The sequence below is a fragment of the Syngnathoides biaculeatus genome, chromosome 5 (genome assembly GCF_019802595.1).
Source record: "Syngnathoides biaculeatus isolate LvHL_M chromosome 5, ASM1980259v1, whole genome shotgun sequence".
NCBI lineage: Eukaryota > Metazoa > Chordata > Actinopteri > Syngnathiformes > Syngnathidae > Syngnathoides > Syngnathoides biaculeatus.
The window spans coordinates 33061874-33080969 of NC_084644.1; the positions used below are offsets into that span (position 1 = coordinate 33061874).

A 19096-nucleotide genomic window follows, 5' to 3' on the forward strand; every position below is an offset into this window, starting at 1 on the left:
CTCAAAGCACATGCGCTGAACTCCCACCTGTTCAAGCAGCTTTGTGAGGAAATCCATGCTGAACACAAACACCTTATTTTGCACACAAAAGTAAGATGGCTATCTAGAGGGACATCACTGGCCAGAGTGTTTGAGCTACCAGATAAGCTGCAGAGATTTCTCTCACAGAAAGAACTTGCCACTGGCTGCTCATTTCAGTGACAATGAATGGGTCATCAAACTCTCTTACCTGTGAGACATATTTCATCTGCTCAATGAATTCAATGTCACTTCAGGGGAAAATGACATCTTTATATAAATTGGCAGATAAAATAGCTGCATTAAAAGTCAAACTGGAATTGTGGGACCGTCGAGAGCACTGAAAGCCCTGCTACCACTTCCAACATTTTATCTGTGTGAAGCGGGTTTATCTGGAATGATGGCAACAGAGACAAAATTATGGAACTAACTTCATATAAGGAACACACTATGCGTCGCCCATCACACCTACATAGGTCCATGCTTTAGCTGGAGTATTCTGTTGCACAACATCAAGATAAAGAACCCTGGAGCCGACACAGTGGTTGCATACACTTGATTTAATAATCCAAGAGAGAAGCAAACGCTAACAAAAAAGGTCAGCGTATTTTACAGTTAAGCACCAATAATCCACTTGTAAAGCAAATAGGTGGATGGAGCAACACCAGAATGATGACACCAAAGGGAAAAACAAAACTAAAGGGAATCAAACCTGCAAAACTAAGTACTTAAACCATTGGATTGAATTGGAATGATGAGGACAATGAAAGAGACCAATGCAATAATTCATCACCCTCCTTCTGCTTCTCTTCCACTTAAAAGACCTAGTGATCATCATTGCCATCAAGTGTGCAACAGGAGGCAGCAGTCAGACAGCTAACTGAAACAACAAAAACAAAATGAGCACAGGACATAGGCATAACATTTGGAAAGTCAACTAAATGAAACATTTTGCACTGCACATGCAGATGGGTCATAATATAATACAATATATGTAGGTTGCTCAACTGGAAAGTGTTGGCCTCACAGTTCTGAGATCCCAGGTTTGATCAAGACCTGCCTGTGTGGAGTTTGCATGTTCTCCCTCTGCCTCCCTGGGTTTTCTCCGGGCACTCTGGTTTCCTCGCACATCCCAAAGAACATGCAACATTAACTTGATACTCTAAATTGCCCCAAGGTGTGATTCTGAGTGTGACTGTTGTCTGTCTAGGTCTGCCCTGCAATTGGCTGGTGTACCCTGCCTCCTGCCCGTTGACAGCTGGGATCGGCTCCAGCTCTCCCCGAAACCCTCATGAGGAGAAAGTGGCTAAGAAAATGGATGGATGGATGGAGGTACTTAGTGGTTCGAGCTGGTAGCTGCTTGTTGTTCAGCTGCTTGGTAGTGGTTAGCAAACCTGACAAACTTTGAATTAGGAAACATGAACTTGTTAGGACTGTCACGTCCCATCGGCAACGAGAGTAGGACCCAAATGCAGGAACTCGGAAGACGCAAGGTAGTTCAAGAAGAGACACGTTTATTATATGCAGTGGTAGGGGATCGAGCAGGCAGTCCGGTGCAGCAGGAGTCGGTACACGGGAGAACAATCAACGCAGGCAGAAGTATCAAAGGAGTCAGGCTTACAAGGTTGGTCGGAGAACGGACGAAGGTCGGTACACACAGGTTCAATCAGGGATACCGGAGCACACGAATAGGACATGAAGATCATACGAACTGGCGCCGGCCAGTTGTCATCGCGGTCATATAAATCCACAGCATAATCAGGCTGCATGAGGCGCAGGTGTGCACCTTCCAATCAGCGCACCTGCGCGGACACCCGCACAGCTCGTGCTGGAGCGGCAGGATCATGACAAGGACGTCACGGTGGTGCAGCTGTAAAGCATTGTCCTTTAAAGTTTTGAGGACCGAGGTTCAATCCTGGCTGGCCCCACCTGTGTGGAGTTTGCATGTTCACCCCGTGCCGTTTTCTCCGGGTACTCCGGTTTCATTCCACATCTCAAAAACATGCAACATTAATTGGACACTCTAAATTGCCCCGAGGTGTGATTGTAAGTTCGACTGTTGTCTGTCTCCATGTGCCCTGCAATTGGCCAGCAACCCGTTGACAGCTAGGATAGGCTCCAGCACTCCCGTGACCCTTGTGAGAATAAGCGGCTAAGAAAATGGATGGATGGATGGATGGGATGGATATTAGCAGGCCGATTGACAGTATTGAAGCCAAGAGACAATTGTAAAAAAAATAAAAAATTCAGCATTTTTTTTCATGACACCTTGGTTTTGTATGCATAAATGTTTCCCATGCTGCAGCATTCCTTAGTTCAATTTTCAAAACGTTATCCATCCATCTGTTTTCTTTTTCATCATTCATAAAAATCGTGTCAGTTGGCCATTAAAGTCTATGGATAAAGTACATATACAGTATTATCTTTACTTCACATTAAACACATGACACTCTTGTTTGTAAATATGTATATAATAGGAATAACGGTAAAGAAAAGTGCAAAAGTTCTGACACTTTCAGTTATTCATAATGGTGATGGTGAATAATGACGGAACACTGTATATCCAAAATTGGAAGAATAAAGATCTTCATAAAACACTGAACATCATTCAACTTCATTTGAGATGGATAAGAGTAAGGTGATTTAAAGTTGGAAAATTATTGCTTTACAATTTCCTTTTTCTTTTAAACAATTCTGACCTTTTGATTGATAACAAGTGCCATTAATTCTATTACTAATATTGGTTAATTTAAAGGTTTTCGGTGAGGCATATCTCTACTCGTATTGATAAAATGGTATGAAAATGACAATACCAACCTGGAGAGTCACTGATGGTGTAGTGGTAGAGATGCCTACCTTTGGTGGGGGCAGCGTTCCCGCTCAGTGATTGTGTCTATCTGCTGTGCGACTGACTGCTGACCAGTTCAGGGTGTAGTCTGCCTTTCGCCCAAAGCTAGCAGGGATAGGTTCCAGATTTCGCATGACCCTTGTGAGGATAAGCGGCTTGGCTAATGACATGACAATATCAACCTGGACATACAAAAAATAAACTGCAGAGCTGCTCTGTGAATGAATTGTCTACAGAATTTACTTTCCTGACAAATTTTCTGAACTCTGTCATCTGACGTCTGACATCTCTGCACGTTTATTTAATCTATATTCTCATAATGACTTGCAATGAGGCTACAACACATCTACATACAGTAGTACACTATGAAGTGGACTGCATTCAACACTGTTGTCAGAAATCATGCTTGCCGGTTTTTTGGCACTTTGTGGTGATTATTTATGCTCATGTTTTTGTTTGTCTGTGTTTTTTTTATTTTTATTTCAGACATTGGATGGCTTTATATTTGTGGTTGCTCCAGATGGGAAAATAATGTACATATCAGAAACAGCCTCGGTCCATTTGGGTCTGTCTCAGGTTGGTTTAACAAAGGTAATGTTACGTCCTTTGGTATGTCGTACCCGAGATGTCACAGTCCTGACATGGTTGTGCATTTCAGGTGGAGTTGACAGGAAACAGCATATTTGAATATATTCATCCTGGAGACCATGATGAAATGACATCTGTACTCACAGCACACCAACCTTACCATTCACACTTTGTACAAGGTCAGGAAGAATCTTAAACTCTGTACATAATGTGAACTCTAATTTGTGAAAAGAATGATTATTGTATTGGGATGTTTTGTTCTGAGCACTCGCATATGTATTGAAAAACAAACATGAATGTCTTTCTATTATATTTTTTCCTTTTTTTCACATCATACTGCAGAAGCAACATTTCTCAGATTTCAAAGTTGATTGAAGTACAATATCTGCATGTCTTTCAAGACAGGTGCTAGTATTTTTCTGAGGGCAAGCTATTTACTTTGTAAAACTGTCACTTGAATAAGATCAAGCAGGTACACAAACATTTTTTGGAAGGAAATTCTCAAGCCAAAAAAGGGCACCCATCTCAAAATTATTCATCCAACTAATAAAAAATGGGACTATGCACTAGGCAGCACAGTGGTGCAGCTGTAGAGTGTTGCCCTCACAATTTGGAGGACCGGGGTTCAAATCCTGGCCCCAGCTACGTAGAGTTTGCATGTTCTCCCCGTGCCTGCGTGGGTTTTCTCTGGGCACTCCTGGTTTCCTCCCACATGCCAAAATCATCCATTAATTGGAGATTCTAAATTGTCCCTAGGTATGAATGTGAGAGCAACCAGTTAAGGGTGTACCCTGCCTCCTTCCTGAGGACAGTTGGGTTTGGCTCCACCATTCCCACAATCCTTGTGAGGATAGTATGTACAATATTTCACTTGTTTTTCTTTCTGTTAACAAAGTCAGTGATAGTACTACACACAAAGGAGATTAAGAGTGACTACATTAAATCAAAAAAGTTAACATGACCCTGATAAAACATCAGTTTTGTGTTAAAGATGAAACTGTGATAAATCCTTTGTAAACTCTTTTCACTATTAGTTAACGTTTAAAGTCTGTAACACCCAATTGAAGAATATATGTAATGAAAAAAATACCTGCAGCACAGTGGGGACACTTTTTGTCCAGTGCTGAAACATAATCTGTTGTGTGCACGTGCCTGAACAACATTATTCCGCAGTAATGTATTCATGCAGTTTCTGAGAGAAGTGACGTCTACTCCCCCCACACCCCACCCACACCCCCTTCAGAATATGACATGGAGCGCTCATTTTTTCTGAGAATGAAATGCGTCCTTGCAAAAAGGAATGCTGGTCTTACATGTGGCGGTTACAAGGTCAGACTTTCGTTTTTATATAATTGCTTGCTAATTTTCCTATTGCTACATCGAACTAAGATCCACTCATTACCCAGGTGATTCACTGCAGTGGCTACTTGAAAATCCGCCAGTACAGCCTGGATATGTCTCAATTTGATGGCTGTTACCAGAATGTTGGCCTGGTGGCTGTTGGTCATTCATTACCACCCAGTGGGGTCACAGAGATCAAACTCCACAGCAACATGTTCATGTTTAGAGCCAGTCTGGACATGAAGCTCATCTTCCTCGACTCGCGGTATTTTCTTTTGTGTTCACAATTCTGATGTACAGAAAATTTGATACTGATGTGTGTCTTTTCCACATTTTTCAATAACTCTGGGTTCGTTTCCAACCCACTTTGGATTGCGTGTCAATATAAGAACACTTAATGACTTCTGAAAATTTCTGTGTATGTTGCTTAGTGTTGCGGAGCTTACAGGCTATGAGCCACAAGATCTAATAGAGAAGACCCTCTATCATCATGTCCACAGCTGTGACTCCTTCCAGTTGCGCTGTGCACATCATTTGTGTGAGTAGTTGAACCATTTAACACACATTCAATATTATCATAGTGTATAGAGAGGAAATATCTCAAGTAAATATTTAAATAACTTGGTCACCCTCTTTTGTAACTTTGACTCTCGTTGGGGTGCAAATGCCGGCATAATTTATTTTCCTGCATGTGCGCGTCTGTCAATTTGGCAGACCAAGCTGGATGTTCTAACACAATACAGGAAATGTCCTTGGATAATCCATATGTTGGAGTGACAACATGGTGGCAGACATTTTATCGACATTTACTGTATGCCTGCTGTGACCATGTGTAAATACTGCCATAAGGTAGACTCCTGGTCCTATGTGATTTTGGTGAATTTGATAGGGGCGCATGCAGGCAAGTACTAAGAGGACATGCAAAGGACATACATTGTTATGAAATAGCATTGGCCTCCTCCTGAAATTCTAATTCTAATTTTGATTTTTTTTTTTCCTACGCTTCCCCACTTTACTTCTTAAGTGTGTGTGTGTATATATATATACATTTATTTATTTATTAAGGAAAATAATCTTTTCAGGTGGTATGGTAGCAGGCCTCAATGTAAGCCGCAAATGATGATGTACGTTACGCGTCGGTTACGCAATAGCAAAAAACTGTGAACGAATGACCGTTTGCAATGAAAATTTGTGTAGACAGTAGACATACGAAAACAAATACGAATAATTTAGAGATTTGCATAGAAATTTACTGCTGGCTTTCGCCAGACAACTCACAAATGGTTATCAACAGGTTAATGTCATGTTGTTTCATGACACACGAGATCACGCAATATCACGCGGCCCATATTGCGAGACTTCTCGATTATCAAACAAACATAGCACCTCCCAGTAAGAAGGCGTGGTTTCAAAATGTTGTACCCGGGTAAACTGTTACTGTTAAAACGTTTCAATCATTGGACTTTCAGGGAGATTTTGTGTATGAGCCAGGTAATGAAGGAGGTTGATTAAAACTACTTCAATGTAAAACAATTTCCAATCATGTTACGGAAATACGAAAAGAAGTCAAAATGAGAGGATTGTCTGGTCAGGTATGTGAATCTGATTCCGAGCAATACATCGACATGTTTCGTTTATCGTGCGACAGCTAAAATGTTTAATTTTATCAACTGTCAAATAAAATATGAAATTAAAAGGGCTAATTGTGATATCATTTTTAATTAGTTAAATTGTTATATTTTAAGTAGCTATACTTTATTCAAGAATCAATAATAATTACTGTCTGACTGAATGCCCAATGTATGTTCACTTAATATTTCTATGTATAAGTGTATTGATTTAATGCTATCATTTTAATAGTTTCGTAACTTTCCAATCAATTTGATAATTATTTGATGGTTTCTTTTTACTGCATTGACATTTGAGGGATTATTTATATAACAAATATTTGTGAGATCTAATTTCAGTTTCATGAAAATGGATGTCATAATTTATTGGGGACATATAACTTGTTCAAAATAAACAGGAAATTATCTTTTCATTTGTAGGTTCAGAAGGGAATTTTGGCCTATGTAGATGGTGTCAATTATATTCCCAAGAGCAATGTAACAAGACATGTACAGTCAGGTTCCATCTATGATTGGGCAAAAAAAAAAAAAAGTTTTCACAACCCTCTCCTGAAACTGGTCATCAAAGGTCCTCATCAAGTGACCAACCTAGAAACGGAGATTCCAACTGTACTGTGACAGCAAGCACTGGCCCCACACAACCACATGGTTTTCGCAAACAGAACTCCATTCAACAGATGTTCGATAAAGCAAGCAAGAACCACTATAGGAATCATGACTACAGTTCTAGATGTGGTCATGCGTGAGAATTCAATGTCCGATTACAAACACCTGATTGAATTGCAGAAAAAGAATGGAGTCAACTGTATTGTATTTTAGAGAACATTGTTCCGTAACCTACCTCACAAATTTACACGGAACCAACTAACAGGTTACCAGCACCGGGCCTTACATTGAGGTCTGCGGTAGAGCAACTGGTTAGAGTATTGTCCTCAGAGTTCTGAGGACTGGGATTCAAATCTGTGTGACATTTGGATGTTCTCCCCATGCCTGCATGGGTTTTCTCCGGGCGCTCTGGTTTCCTCCCACATCCCCAAAAATGCATTAATTGGAGAACCTCAATTGGGGTGTATTGTGAGTGCAACTGTTGTCTGTCTCTGTTTGTCCTGTGATTGGCTGGCAACCAGTTAAGGGTGTACCCTGCCTCCTGCCCAATGATAACTGGGATAGGCTCAAGCACTCCTGCAAACCTTGTGAGGATAAGCAGCTCAGAAAATGTAAAGACGGATGGATTCTTCTTTTCCTTTCGGCGTCCCGTAAGGGGTCGCCACAACGTGTCATCTTTTCCAATCGAAGCATATCACCTGCATCTACCTCTCTAACCCCAACTGCCATCATGTCTTCCCTCACAACATCCATCAACCTTCTCTTTGGTCTTCCTCTAGCTCTTTTCCCTGGCAGCTCCATTCTCAGCACCCTTCTACCAATATACTCACTCTCTTGCTTCTGAACATGTCCAAACCATCGACGTCTGCTCTCTCGAAACTTGTCAGCAAAACATCCAACTTTGGCTGTCCTTCTAATGAGCTCATTTCTAATCCTATCCAATCTGCTCACTCCGAGTGAGAACCTCAACATCTTCATTTCCTGCCACCTGCAGTTCTGCTTCTGTTGTTTCTTCAGTGCCACAGTCTCTAATCCGTACATCATGGCTGGCCTCACCACTGTTTTGTAAACTTTGCCCTTCATCCTAGCAGAGACTCTTCTGTCACATAACACACCAGACAACTACCGCCAGCTGTTCTAACCTGCTTGGACTCGTTTCTTCACTTCCTTACCACACTCACCATTGCTCTGGATTGTTGACCCTAAATATTTGAAGTTGTCCATTCGTGCTATCTCTTCTCCCCGTAGCCTCACTCTCCCCCCTCCACTTTTCTCATTCACGCACATATATTCTGTTTTACTTCGGCTAATCTTCATTCCTCTCCTTTCTATTACATTTCTCCATCTTTCGAATTGTTCCCCTGCCTGCTCCCTGCTTTCACTGCATATCACAATATCATCTGCAAAGATCATGGTCCAAGGGGATTCCAGTCTAACCTCGTCTGTCAGCCTATCCATAAGTACTGCAAACAGGAAGGGGCTCAGAGCTGATCCCTGATGCAGTCCCACCTCCACCTTAAATTCTACTGACCCACCAACGGCACACCTCACCATTGTTCTGCTTCCCTCATACATGTCCTGTACCATTGTAACATATATTTCTCTGCCACACCATACTTCGCATGCAGTACCACAGATCCTCTCTTGGTACTCTGTCATAGGCTTTCTCTAGATCCACAAAGACACAATGTTGCTCCTAATTCTTTCGTATCTAACCTGGTCTACATGTCATCATATGCCTCTTGTTTAGCCTTTGCCAGCTCTACCTTTGCCCTACGTCGCATCTCAATGTACTTTCGCGACTCCTCAGTCTTCTCAGTGTCCCACTTCTTTTTCGCTAATCTTTCTTTTTATGGCTTCCTGTATTTTGGGGTTCCATCACCAAGTCTCCTGCTCCCCTTTGCGACCAGAAGACACACCAAGTACTCTCCTGCCTGTCTCTCTGATCACCTTGGCTGTCGTAGTCCAGTCTTCCGGGAGCTTCTGCTGTCCATCGAGAGCCTGTCTCACCTCTTTTTGAAACGCCGCACAACATTCTTCCTTTTTCAACTTCCACCACATGGTTCTCTGCTCTACCTTTGTCTTCTTTATCTTCCTACCCACCACCACAGTCATCCTACACACCATCATCCTATGCTGTCGAACTACACTCTCCCCTACCACTACTTTACAGTCAGTAACCTCCTTCATATTACATCGTCTGCACAAAATATAATCCACCTGTATGCTTCTACCTCTGCTCTTGTATGTCACTATATGTTCCTCCCTCTTCTGTTCACTACAGCCATCTCCATCCTTTTTGTAAAGTCCACCACCATCTGTCCCTCAACGTTCCTTTCCTAGATGCTGAACTAACCCAGAGGGATGGATGGATAATCTATTCAAAGTTACTTGGCCCTTTTTGAACACGTAAATCTAATCACTGGTTTCTTCTCCTGTGCCAAGGGTTCTCTGATATAAAAATTATCATTCAAAGATGGCGCAAAACTGCTGAACAGAAAAGCAGCATCAAGTACATGAACTTCCATCCATCCATTTTCTGAGCCATTTATCCTCACAAGGGTCACGGGAGCCTATTCCAGCAGTCATCGGGCAGGACGCAGGGTACAACCCGAACTGGTCGCCACCCAGTCACAGAGCACATGGAGACAGACAACAGCGCACTCACAATCACAAGTAGTGCCATACCTGCTAAGTATGTAAAAACACACAAGGAATTTTTCTCCACCAGTCGGTACTGCCCTGGTATAACATTCAGAACAAAGGACAACAAAGTAACAAGAACAAAGAACAAGACACATTTCGGTTTACACGACCTATTCCTTATAAGAGTCACAGATGTGCAAAATATAAAGTCTTCCTCATTTAGAACAGGTAGGAGATAAGAGTGTGTCAATGTCCCACATGGTGTTAAGCTTGTACAGAGTGCCATTACCTGTTCACGGTTCCCGTTATAGACCAGCACAATGACAATTGTCCAAACAGAGCAGTTTAAAGTGATGACTCGTGCAATAGTCTACAAAATATATTACTACTATTGATTGGACGAGCAGGATGTGAGTGTGCATCCCAACAATGGCACATGGCAGAAAGTAGTAGGTTTGCTGCTCATGAATCGAATAACTTACTGGTAATTGCCAGAGGGAAAAAACTGTTAGAACGCTTGCCAGTTTTGATTTGCAATGATCTGTAGCGCTTTCCAGAGGGAAGGAGGCGGAAGAGCTGGTGGCCAGGATGTGGAGGGTCTGAAAGAATCCTGCCCGCTCTGGACCTAGTTCGGGTTGCATGCAAGTCTTCAATAGTGGGTAGAGTAGTGCCGACAATCTGTTTAGTAGTTTGAATTGACCCCTCCGTGGATATTGCGCAATCCGCGTCACTGACCAATCAGAGGCCAGAGATCTGCATAAACCACGCCTCTTCTTGCTCTCGCCATTTTCTTAGACAACATTTTATGGTCCAGTATAGGTTTAGTTAGCGTTTTATCGCGTATTTGGGTTATTTAACAAAAAATATGGTTAAGAGGCGTAGTCACGGACTTTGTAATAGTGACAACAGGTATCCTGAAAGGCTAGTTGGTGGAGTTCGATTCGTACCCTTTCCAAAACCGAAGACTCTGTACGAAAAATGCCTTCGATGGATCAAACTTTGTGGAAGACCGCATCATCAACTAAATCCATCTAATATCAACCGGAACAGGTATGTTTGCACGAAGGTATGCCTTATATGTGGAGAATTTGTTTTCAAAATGAGACATGGGCATTTTTTTCAGATTTACCTAAGTCGCGCCAAAATTATCCAGCTCTGAATGGATAATTTGGCGCGAGTTTCGTAAATCTGAAAAAAAAAATGCCTCGTTTTGAAAACAAACTCTTCATTTGATTTTCAATACGTCTCGTATAAATGAATTTGAAGTTCTTCGCTAGCATAACATTGCTACGTGTGAAAGATTGACACACTTATTCTTTGTTGAGAGATATTTAGTGATGATCCGACTGCACAAATGTGTCGCTTTGTTGCTGGCTCGCGGCCGAAGCTTAACCATACTGTGTTTGCACGAAGATATGCCCTATATTGGATTTTCAATACACGTCTCGTATAAATGAATGAGACATTCTTCGCTAGCATAACATTGCTACGTGTGAACGATTGACACACTTATTCTTTGTTGAGCGATATTTAGCGATGATCGGACTGCACAAACGTGTCGCTTTCTTGCCAGCTTGCGGCTAAAGCTTAACCAGACTGTGTTTGCACTAAGATATGCCCTATATTTGATTTTCAATACACGTCTCGTATAAATGAATGAGACGTTCTTCGCTAGCATAACATTGCTACGTGTGAACGATTGACACACTTATTCTTTGTTGAGCGATATTTAGCGATGATCAGACTGCACAAACGTGTCGCTTTCTTGCCGCCTCGCGGCCGAAGCTTAACCAGACTGTTTGCACGAAGATATGCCCTATATTTGATTTTTAATACAAGTCTCTTATAAATGAATGAGACGTTCTTCGCTAGCATAACATTGCTATGTGTGAATGATTGTATGAAATCAGAAGCATGGCGTCTCTCTCAGTTAAGAATGTATTGTATTTAGAATCTATAATATATTGTTGATTTGAATGAAATCAGAAGCATGGCGCCTGTCTCAGTTAAGAATGTATTGTGTTGTATTTGCCATTTTTACTAATTGTTTGTCTTACGTCAGCGCACGTGGCGTGACGTCACTTCAGGAGGCGTGGTTAAGTGCCCTGTACGGAGGGGTCAATTGTCCGTTCCAGTCGGAGTTTGTCCTTTTCTGTGGCAACCCAAACCAGACTGTGATAGAGGTACACGGTACTGATTGGTTGACTGCTGTGAAGAACTGTCTCGGCTGTCTGAGCCCCTTATCCTCACAGGGGTCACGGGAGTGCCAGAGCCAATCCCAGCTGTCATCGGGAAGGAGGCAAGGTATCCCTGAACTGGTTGACAGCCAATTGCAGGGCAGACATAGACAGACAACAGTCACACTCACAATCACACCTAGGGGAAATTTAGAGTGTCCACTTAATGTTGCATGTTTTTGGCATGTGGGAGGAAACTGGAGTGCCCGGAGAAAACCCACACAGGCACGAGAAGATCATGCAAACTATACACAGAAATGGCCGGTATTAAATCCCACACCTCAGAATCGTGAGGCCAACGCTTTCCAGCTGCACCACCATGCCACCTAAAAGACTACATAATTGAAAAATGTATTTCAAGAAAATTATTTCTATCAATGTTTTAGTTAAAACTGTACGATCACGCTGTCATAAATTTACTAGAACAGATAAAATGTGTTAATACAGCATGGAATGCAAAGTTATCAATGTCCTTTCGCCATCGTGATTGTCTGTTTTTGTTTGCACACTCAGGATAAAAGTCCTGTTTTTAACTCCTTGTTAGAAATAACATTCAAGCAACACATTTTCCCTCATGTTTTTGAGAATGTAGGGTGAAAACTGCATATATCTACAAGTGTGGGCTAAATGTGGGGCAACAATGAGAAAATGAAATTACAGTATTTTAACATCATTAACCCATCAGCAAAATCCATCCATCTCTTTGCCAAGCCATTTTTGCGACACAAGAGTCTTGAGAGTGCCGCAGCCTATCCCAGCAAATTTAGGGCGAAACGCAGACCACACCCTGAACTGGTAACCGGTCAGTCGCATGGAACATATCGATACAATCACTGAGACATTGGCAAAATATTGAACTAGTTCATTTTTGGAACTGTGAACAGAACTTTCCACTACTTCACGTAGAAAATTAACTTTCCCAACACTGCCATCAACTGAGCATCCTTTCAACTGGTCCAGAAAATGCAGGAGGTTGATAAGTGGTCCGTGGTGTTATGAGTCCAAATTTCAAGTTGTTTTTGAAAATTATGGATTTAGTATCCTCCGGGCCAAAGAAGAAATGCAATAAGAGCCATCACCTGTGAGTGTATAGAGTGTGTTAGTGCCCATGGCATGGGGAACTTGCACATCTGTGAAGGCACCATTTATCTAGAAAGGTACAGACATGTTTTGAAAAAAAAACACTAATACTGGTATCCAATCAACATAATTTCAGAGACAGCTCATTTCAGCAAGAAAATGACCAAGCACATTCTGCACAGGTTAAATGTGGTTTTGCAGTAGAAGTGCAAGTACTAGAATGGCCTGCCAGCAGTTTAGATCTGTCGCCCACTGAAAATTTGTCAGAACATGATGCACAAAATACAACAAAACAAACACAAAACCAAAAAAGTAATTGTTTTTCAGTTTAAACATGAAAGTATATGGCATGTCAATTTTGAAACGCAAGTTATATGATTGAAATAAATATATGTTCAACTGTAGCATAAAACACATCGTTTGATGTTTTCCCGAAAAATACAAGTATTTATGAATTAAAATCCACAAACTTTAACCTATTTCCTGGACCTGACAAACCCCCCCTTTCACGATGGCTTACCACTGATGTAAGATTTGTGCAAACGAAGAGGACTAATTTTTCCAAACCCAGTCAACAGTCTGTCATATGCAGTGAACATTTCACCCAGACTCTTAGAGGTTGACTCGTGTCTGAGATGACTTTTAAATGTAAAAAAAAAAATTAAAATCTGGATCAGACCCCAGTATTTGAAGTCGTCCACCTTGGGATCTCTTCTCGTTGGAGCCTCACCCATCCCCCTCCACCACTCTCATTCACGCGCATATACAGTGAATAAAATAAGTATTTGAACACCCTGCTATATTGCAAGTTCTCCCACATAGAAATCATGGATGGGTCTGAAATTTTCATTGTAGGTAGGTGCATGTCAAATGTGAGAGAGATAATGTACATTTTTTTTTAATGATTTATTTGTATGGTACAGCTGCAAATAAGTATTTCAACACCTAAGAAAACCAATGTTAATATTTGGTACAGTTGCCTTTGTTTGTGAGTTGTTCCCCTGGTTTGGACACACTGCAGGAGGGATTTTGGCCCACTCCTCAACACAGATCTTCTCTAGATCAGACAGGTTTCTAGACTGTCACTGAGAAACACTGTGTTTCAGCTCCCTCCAAAGATTTTCTATTGAGTTTAAGTCTGGAGACTGGCTATTATTAATATTCTTCTTAAAGTGCCACTCCTTGAATTTCCTGGTTGTGTGCTTCGGGTCATTGTCATGTTGAAAGACCCAGCCGCGACCCATCTTCAATGCTCTGACTGAGGGAAAGAGGTTGTTCCCCAAAACCTCACAATACATGGCCGCGGTCATCCTCTCCTTAATACAGTGCAGGCGTCCTGTCCCATGTGCAGAAAAACACCCCAAAAGCATGATGCTACCACCCCTATGCTTCACAGTAGGGATGGTGTTATTGAGATGGAACTCTTCATTCGTCTTCCTCCAAACACGGTGAGTGGAAATATGACCAAAAAGTTCCATTTTGGTCTCATCTGACCACAAAACATTCTCTCATGACTCCTCTGTATCATCCAAATGGTCATTGGTAAACTTTAGACGGGGCTTGACGTGCTGGTTTAATCAGGGAAACCTTCCGTACCATGCATGATTTCAAATCATTACGTCTTACTGTATTACCAACAGTCACCCTGGAAACGGTGGTTCCAGCTCTTTTCAGGTCATTCACCAAGTCTTGTCTTATAGTCCTGGGCCGATTCCTCACCTTTCTAAGGATCATTGAGACCCCACGAGGTGATATCTTGCATGGGTCTCCACTCCTATTGACTGTTATGTTTAACTTCTTCCCTTTTCTAATGATTGCTCCAACAGTGGACCTATTTTCACAAAGCTGCTTGGCAATTTCTCTGTAGCCCTTTCCAGCCATGTGGAGTTGTACAATTTTATCTCTGGTGTCTTTGGACAGCTCTTTAATGATAATTATGTTTACAATTAGTCCTACAAATTGTAATTGCTTCAACGATAAGAACTCAAATCATAAATTTGGTTTCAGTTGACTCATGTGCTAAATAACATGAGGAGGAGACTTTTCATCACTTTTACCATCGTTCCTTTCACGCGCTTGTTACAGAAAGTGTGCGTGTTCGTATGTGCATTAATGTGTGCTTCAGCTGTCTCCATGTAGTTAGTTTTTCCAAGGCTTCTATTCCTTCTAATCCCAATCAGAATCTGATTTATACATTTCATTGATTATGCATGTTAAAATGTGATTAATCACAAACTGCTGCCATGGTGGAGTTGTGATCTGCATATGGCTCAGAAATTTTCTGCAGGATCCCAAACTAATTTCATGAATTTGTATTAATTATAAATGCCTGTTTGCTGTGCTATATTCATTATTTACTGTGTATTTGAATAACCTGTGTTGTTGTGCATGTTTGTTCATTCCCAGTTCTTGAATTTTTTGGGGTTTGTATCATTCTGTAGTTTAACTTGTAAATTAATTCAGAATTCGCTCTAAGTTCCAAAAGACTATGGGTGTTGTGGGGCTGTTCTGACTGACACATCTCTACAACATCGCATGGACATTGGGGGCAGTGCCTCTGGATGAGCAAGCTGTGGTCATGGTCCCCTTTTTTAAAGAGATGGTCTGTTCTAACTACGGAGGATCACACTCCTCCCTCTCCCTGGTCACGTCTATTCATGGGTGCTGGAGAAGATGGTCCGTTTAGTTAGATCTCAGATTCAGGAGTAGCAGGGTTGTTTTCGTCCTAGCCATAAAACAGCGAACCTGTCCAACATCTCAGCATGGTCCTCGAGGGTGTATGGGAGTTCACCCAGTCTAAATGTGTTTTGTGGACCTGGAGAAGAGGTTTGACTGTGTCCCTTGGCAAGTCCTATAGGGAGGTGCTTCAGGAATAGGGGTTACCGAACCCCCTAATAGGGGCTGTTTGTTCCCTGTATGACCAGTGTCAGAATTTGGTCCGCATTGATGGCAAGAAGTCAGACTTGTTTCTGGTAAGAGTTGGACTCTGCCAAGGCTGCCCTTTGTCACTAAATCTGTTCACAACTTTTATGAATTTCTTGGAACATTTAAGGCATAGAGGGAGTCTGGTTTGTTGGCCTGATTATTGCATCCCTGCTTTTTGAAAATTATGTGGTTCTGTTAGCTTCATTAAGCCGTGGTTTCCAATTTTCACTGGAGTGGTTTGCAGCCGAATGTGAAGTGGGTGGGATGAAAGCAGCACCTCTAAATCTGAGACCATAATACTCAGTCAGAAAAGAGTGACATGCCCTCTCCAGGTCAGGGATGAGATCCGGCCCAAGTGGACAAGTTAATGTATCTTGGGGTCTTGTCCACCAGTGAGGGAAGAATGGAATGGGAGATTGGTAGGGTGATCAGTGCAGTATTTACAGTGATGGAGACTTTGTATCGGCCCGTTGTGGTAAAGAAGGACCTAAACTAAAAGGTGGGGATCTCAATTTACTGGTCAATCTACATTCCTACCCTCACCTATGGTCATGAGCTGTTGGTTGTGACTAAATGACAGATATCCCAGAGACAAGCAGCCAAAGAGAGAGATTGAGCGGTTCGATCATCCGGTAGGTGCTCAAAGGAGAGCTCGTGCTCAGAGGAGAGCTCCTGCTCCTCAACATTCAGAGGAGCTGGATGAGGTGGCTGGGGAATCTGATTTGGATGCCTCCCTGATCCCTTCGCTGATGTGTTCCGTGCAAGTCCCACCAGGAGGAGACTCCAGGGATGACACAGAACACACTGGAGTGACTATGTTTTCCCAGCTCGGAATGCCTTGATTGTACATTACTGTTCATACCAGTGGATGAGTGTGTAGCTTTCCTCCGCCTTCGGGTGGGGGGACAGGTGCTGACTGTTGTTTGCGTCAATGCACCAAACAGCACTTCAGAGTACCCACCCTTTTAGGAGACCTTACAGGGAGTGCTTCTGGGGATGGCATCATTCTGCTGGGAGACTTCAATGGGCACATAGGCAATGACAGTAAGATCTGCAAGCGTGTGATTGGGGAAACCCGATCAGAACCCTAGTGGTGTTGTTACTGGACTTCTGTGCACATCAGGGATTGTCCATAACGAGCACCTTGTTCAGGCATAAGGGTGCACTTGGCAGCAGGATACCCTAGGTCACAGTTCGATGATTGACTAAGTGATGGTGCCATTGGACTTGCGACCACGTCTTGGACACTTGATTGAAGAAAGGGGCAGAACTGTCAACTGACCACCAACTGGTGGTGAGTTGGTGCCGATGGTGAAGAAAGATGACTTTAAGACGGCTTTGAGGAAATTCTGCTCCACACTCCAGCATCTCAGGAGGGGGAAGCAGTGCACCGTCAACACTATGTATAGTGAGTATGCTATGTATTGTGACACTCCAGTGAGTGTCCGGAGAAAACCCACGCAGGCAAACTCCACACAGGCGGGTCCAGAAGTGAACCCGGGACCTCAGAACTGTGAGGAGAACACTTTATCAATTGATCCACAGTGCTGCCAAGATTTAAACAGAATTAATGATAATTCCCGAACATACGTACTCTGAAGAAAATTGGCCTGTACACAAGTGTTATGAATCTCATGTTAACTTTGCGTGTACGCTCAATTTGTGCTCAGTGAGAACATTCTATGCATGAATTAATGAGCGAGCGCCATTGCCTTTTGTCACATAGCACAGGTAGAGCATTGATAATGCTCCAACCATTGGATTGGTGTGATTACACAAAGACCTCTTCTTCACAGAGGTGTCCCTATACAAGACTATGGGCTTGATTGTCCTGACCTGGGAAATCCGGGAGAGTGGAAATGCTGCCGACTTTATTCCCAGCCAATTAAAGTTCTTAGTTCTTTCATTTCCTTTAAGTGTGGAAAGTTTAAGTGAGGCGCAATTACAGTCTGGCAGGCATGGAGTGTGTGATCCATGCGTGACGGAGCATTGCCACATGGCCAGTTTGGTAAAAGACGTCATGAATGTGAATGAGCTGGTGGAAACTACAGGCAATTTTAATCACCAGTCCTTGCACAATCCTCTATAGCAATGTGCTGAATAATGAAGCTCAATGAAGAATTTCCGACAAAGATTCCAAGAGTTTGAAAGGATCTGTTAACATGTCTTGGTACTTTTGGTGGATCAGTGTTGTATCAGTGGGTTTAAAATGGGAGATCTGCACTGGTGTGGGCTGGCTTCAATCCTCTTCAATCAAAACACGTTAGGCATAAATAGTCTTGCATATGATGTCATAAGAGGTCTCAGCAACCATGTGAAATTGGTGCAATCATCCTAAGCACTATTGCCTTATTCAATACAGAATGAGCTGGCAATCAACAGATTGTGACGGAAATATGTCCACTGATTTCAATGAGTTATATCCTCACTGACATTCGTCCTCGGTGATCCCCGCACCCCAGACCACCATAGCCGTGTGCTGGCCAGTCAGTGGATTTAAAAAAGATAATAATGATAATGATGGCAATGAAAGGTATGCATTCACTGAAATTAATTCTACAAAGATTAAGAGGTTTGATTGCCCAATATTGAAATATGTCATCAACTACACACGTGCAAGGACCACACGTGTCTTTCTGTCTTCATGTGCACTGATCAGATTCACCAAAATCGTATTAACATCCGTGCAGAACAATTCACACATGGCATTATCAGATCCAAATTTAGATTGACTTTCTGACACCAGAATGTCACTCCGCCAAGCAGGGCACACCCTCGCTGTTGTGACACTACCCTCCTTGGCAAAGACATGTCTGTCAACACAACGCATCTTGCACAAAAATTAATGTGTATCACTGAAAACAGAGTCTAATGTCCCATGGGCCGATGGAAGCCAAAGGACACTATTGCTATATTGCTAGTATTTGCAATACTAACCACCTGCTTTTTCTTCTTTTTTTTTTAATTTTTAGTGCTTTTGAAAGGGCAAGTCACGACTGGGTACTACCGTTTCTTGGCCAAACATGGTGGCTGGGTATGGGTTCAGAGTTATGCAACGATCGTACACAACAGTCGCTCATCCCGACCTCACTGCATTGTCAGTATCAACTACGTTCTCACGTAAGTACTTATCTGCAAGAATGCTGTATTGTGTGGTTATAGCCCCTTTTTTCCCTGAT

General features: G+C 42.3%; 1 protein-coding gene across 2 annotated transcripts in view; it reads left to right on the plus strand.

Moving 5' to 3' along the window:
- The window catches only part of LOC133500821 (single-minded homolog 1-A-like), a 42851-nt gene that overhangs the window by 8757 nt on the left and 14998 nt on the right, over positions 1 to 19096 (plus strand). For both annotated transcript variants that reach the window (XM_061819981.1, XM_061819982.1), the window contains exons 3-8: positions 3353 to 3457; positions 3525 to 3633; positions 4698 to 4783; positions 4861 to 5060; positions 5227 to 5333; positions 18890 to 19037. In XM_061819981.1, the coding sequence (XP_061675965.1) occupies positions 3353 to 3457; positions 3525 to 3633; positions 4698 to 4783; positions 4861 to 5060; positions 5227 to 5333; positions 18890 to 19037 (755 nt within the window). The remainder of the gene's footprint in view (positions 1 to 3352; positions 3458 to 3524; positions 3634 to 4697; positions 4784 to 4860; positions 5061 to 5226; positions 5334 to 18889; positions 19038 to 19096) is intronic.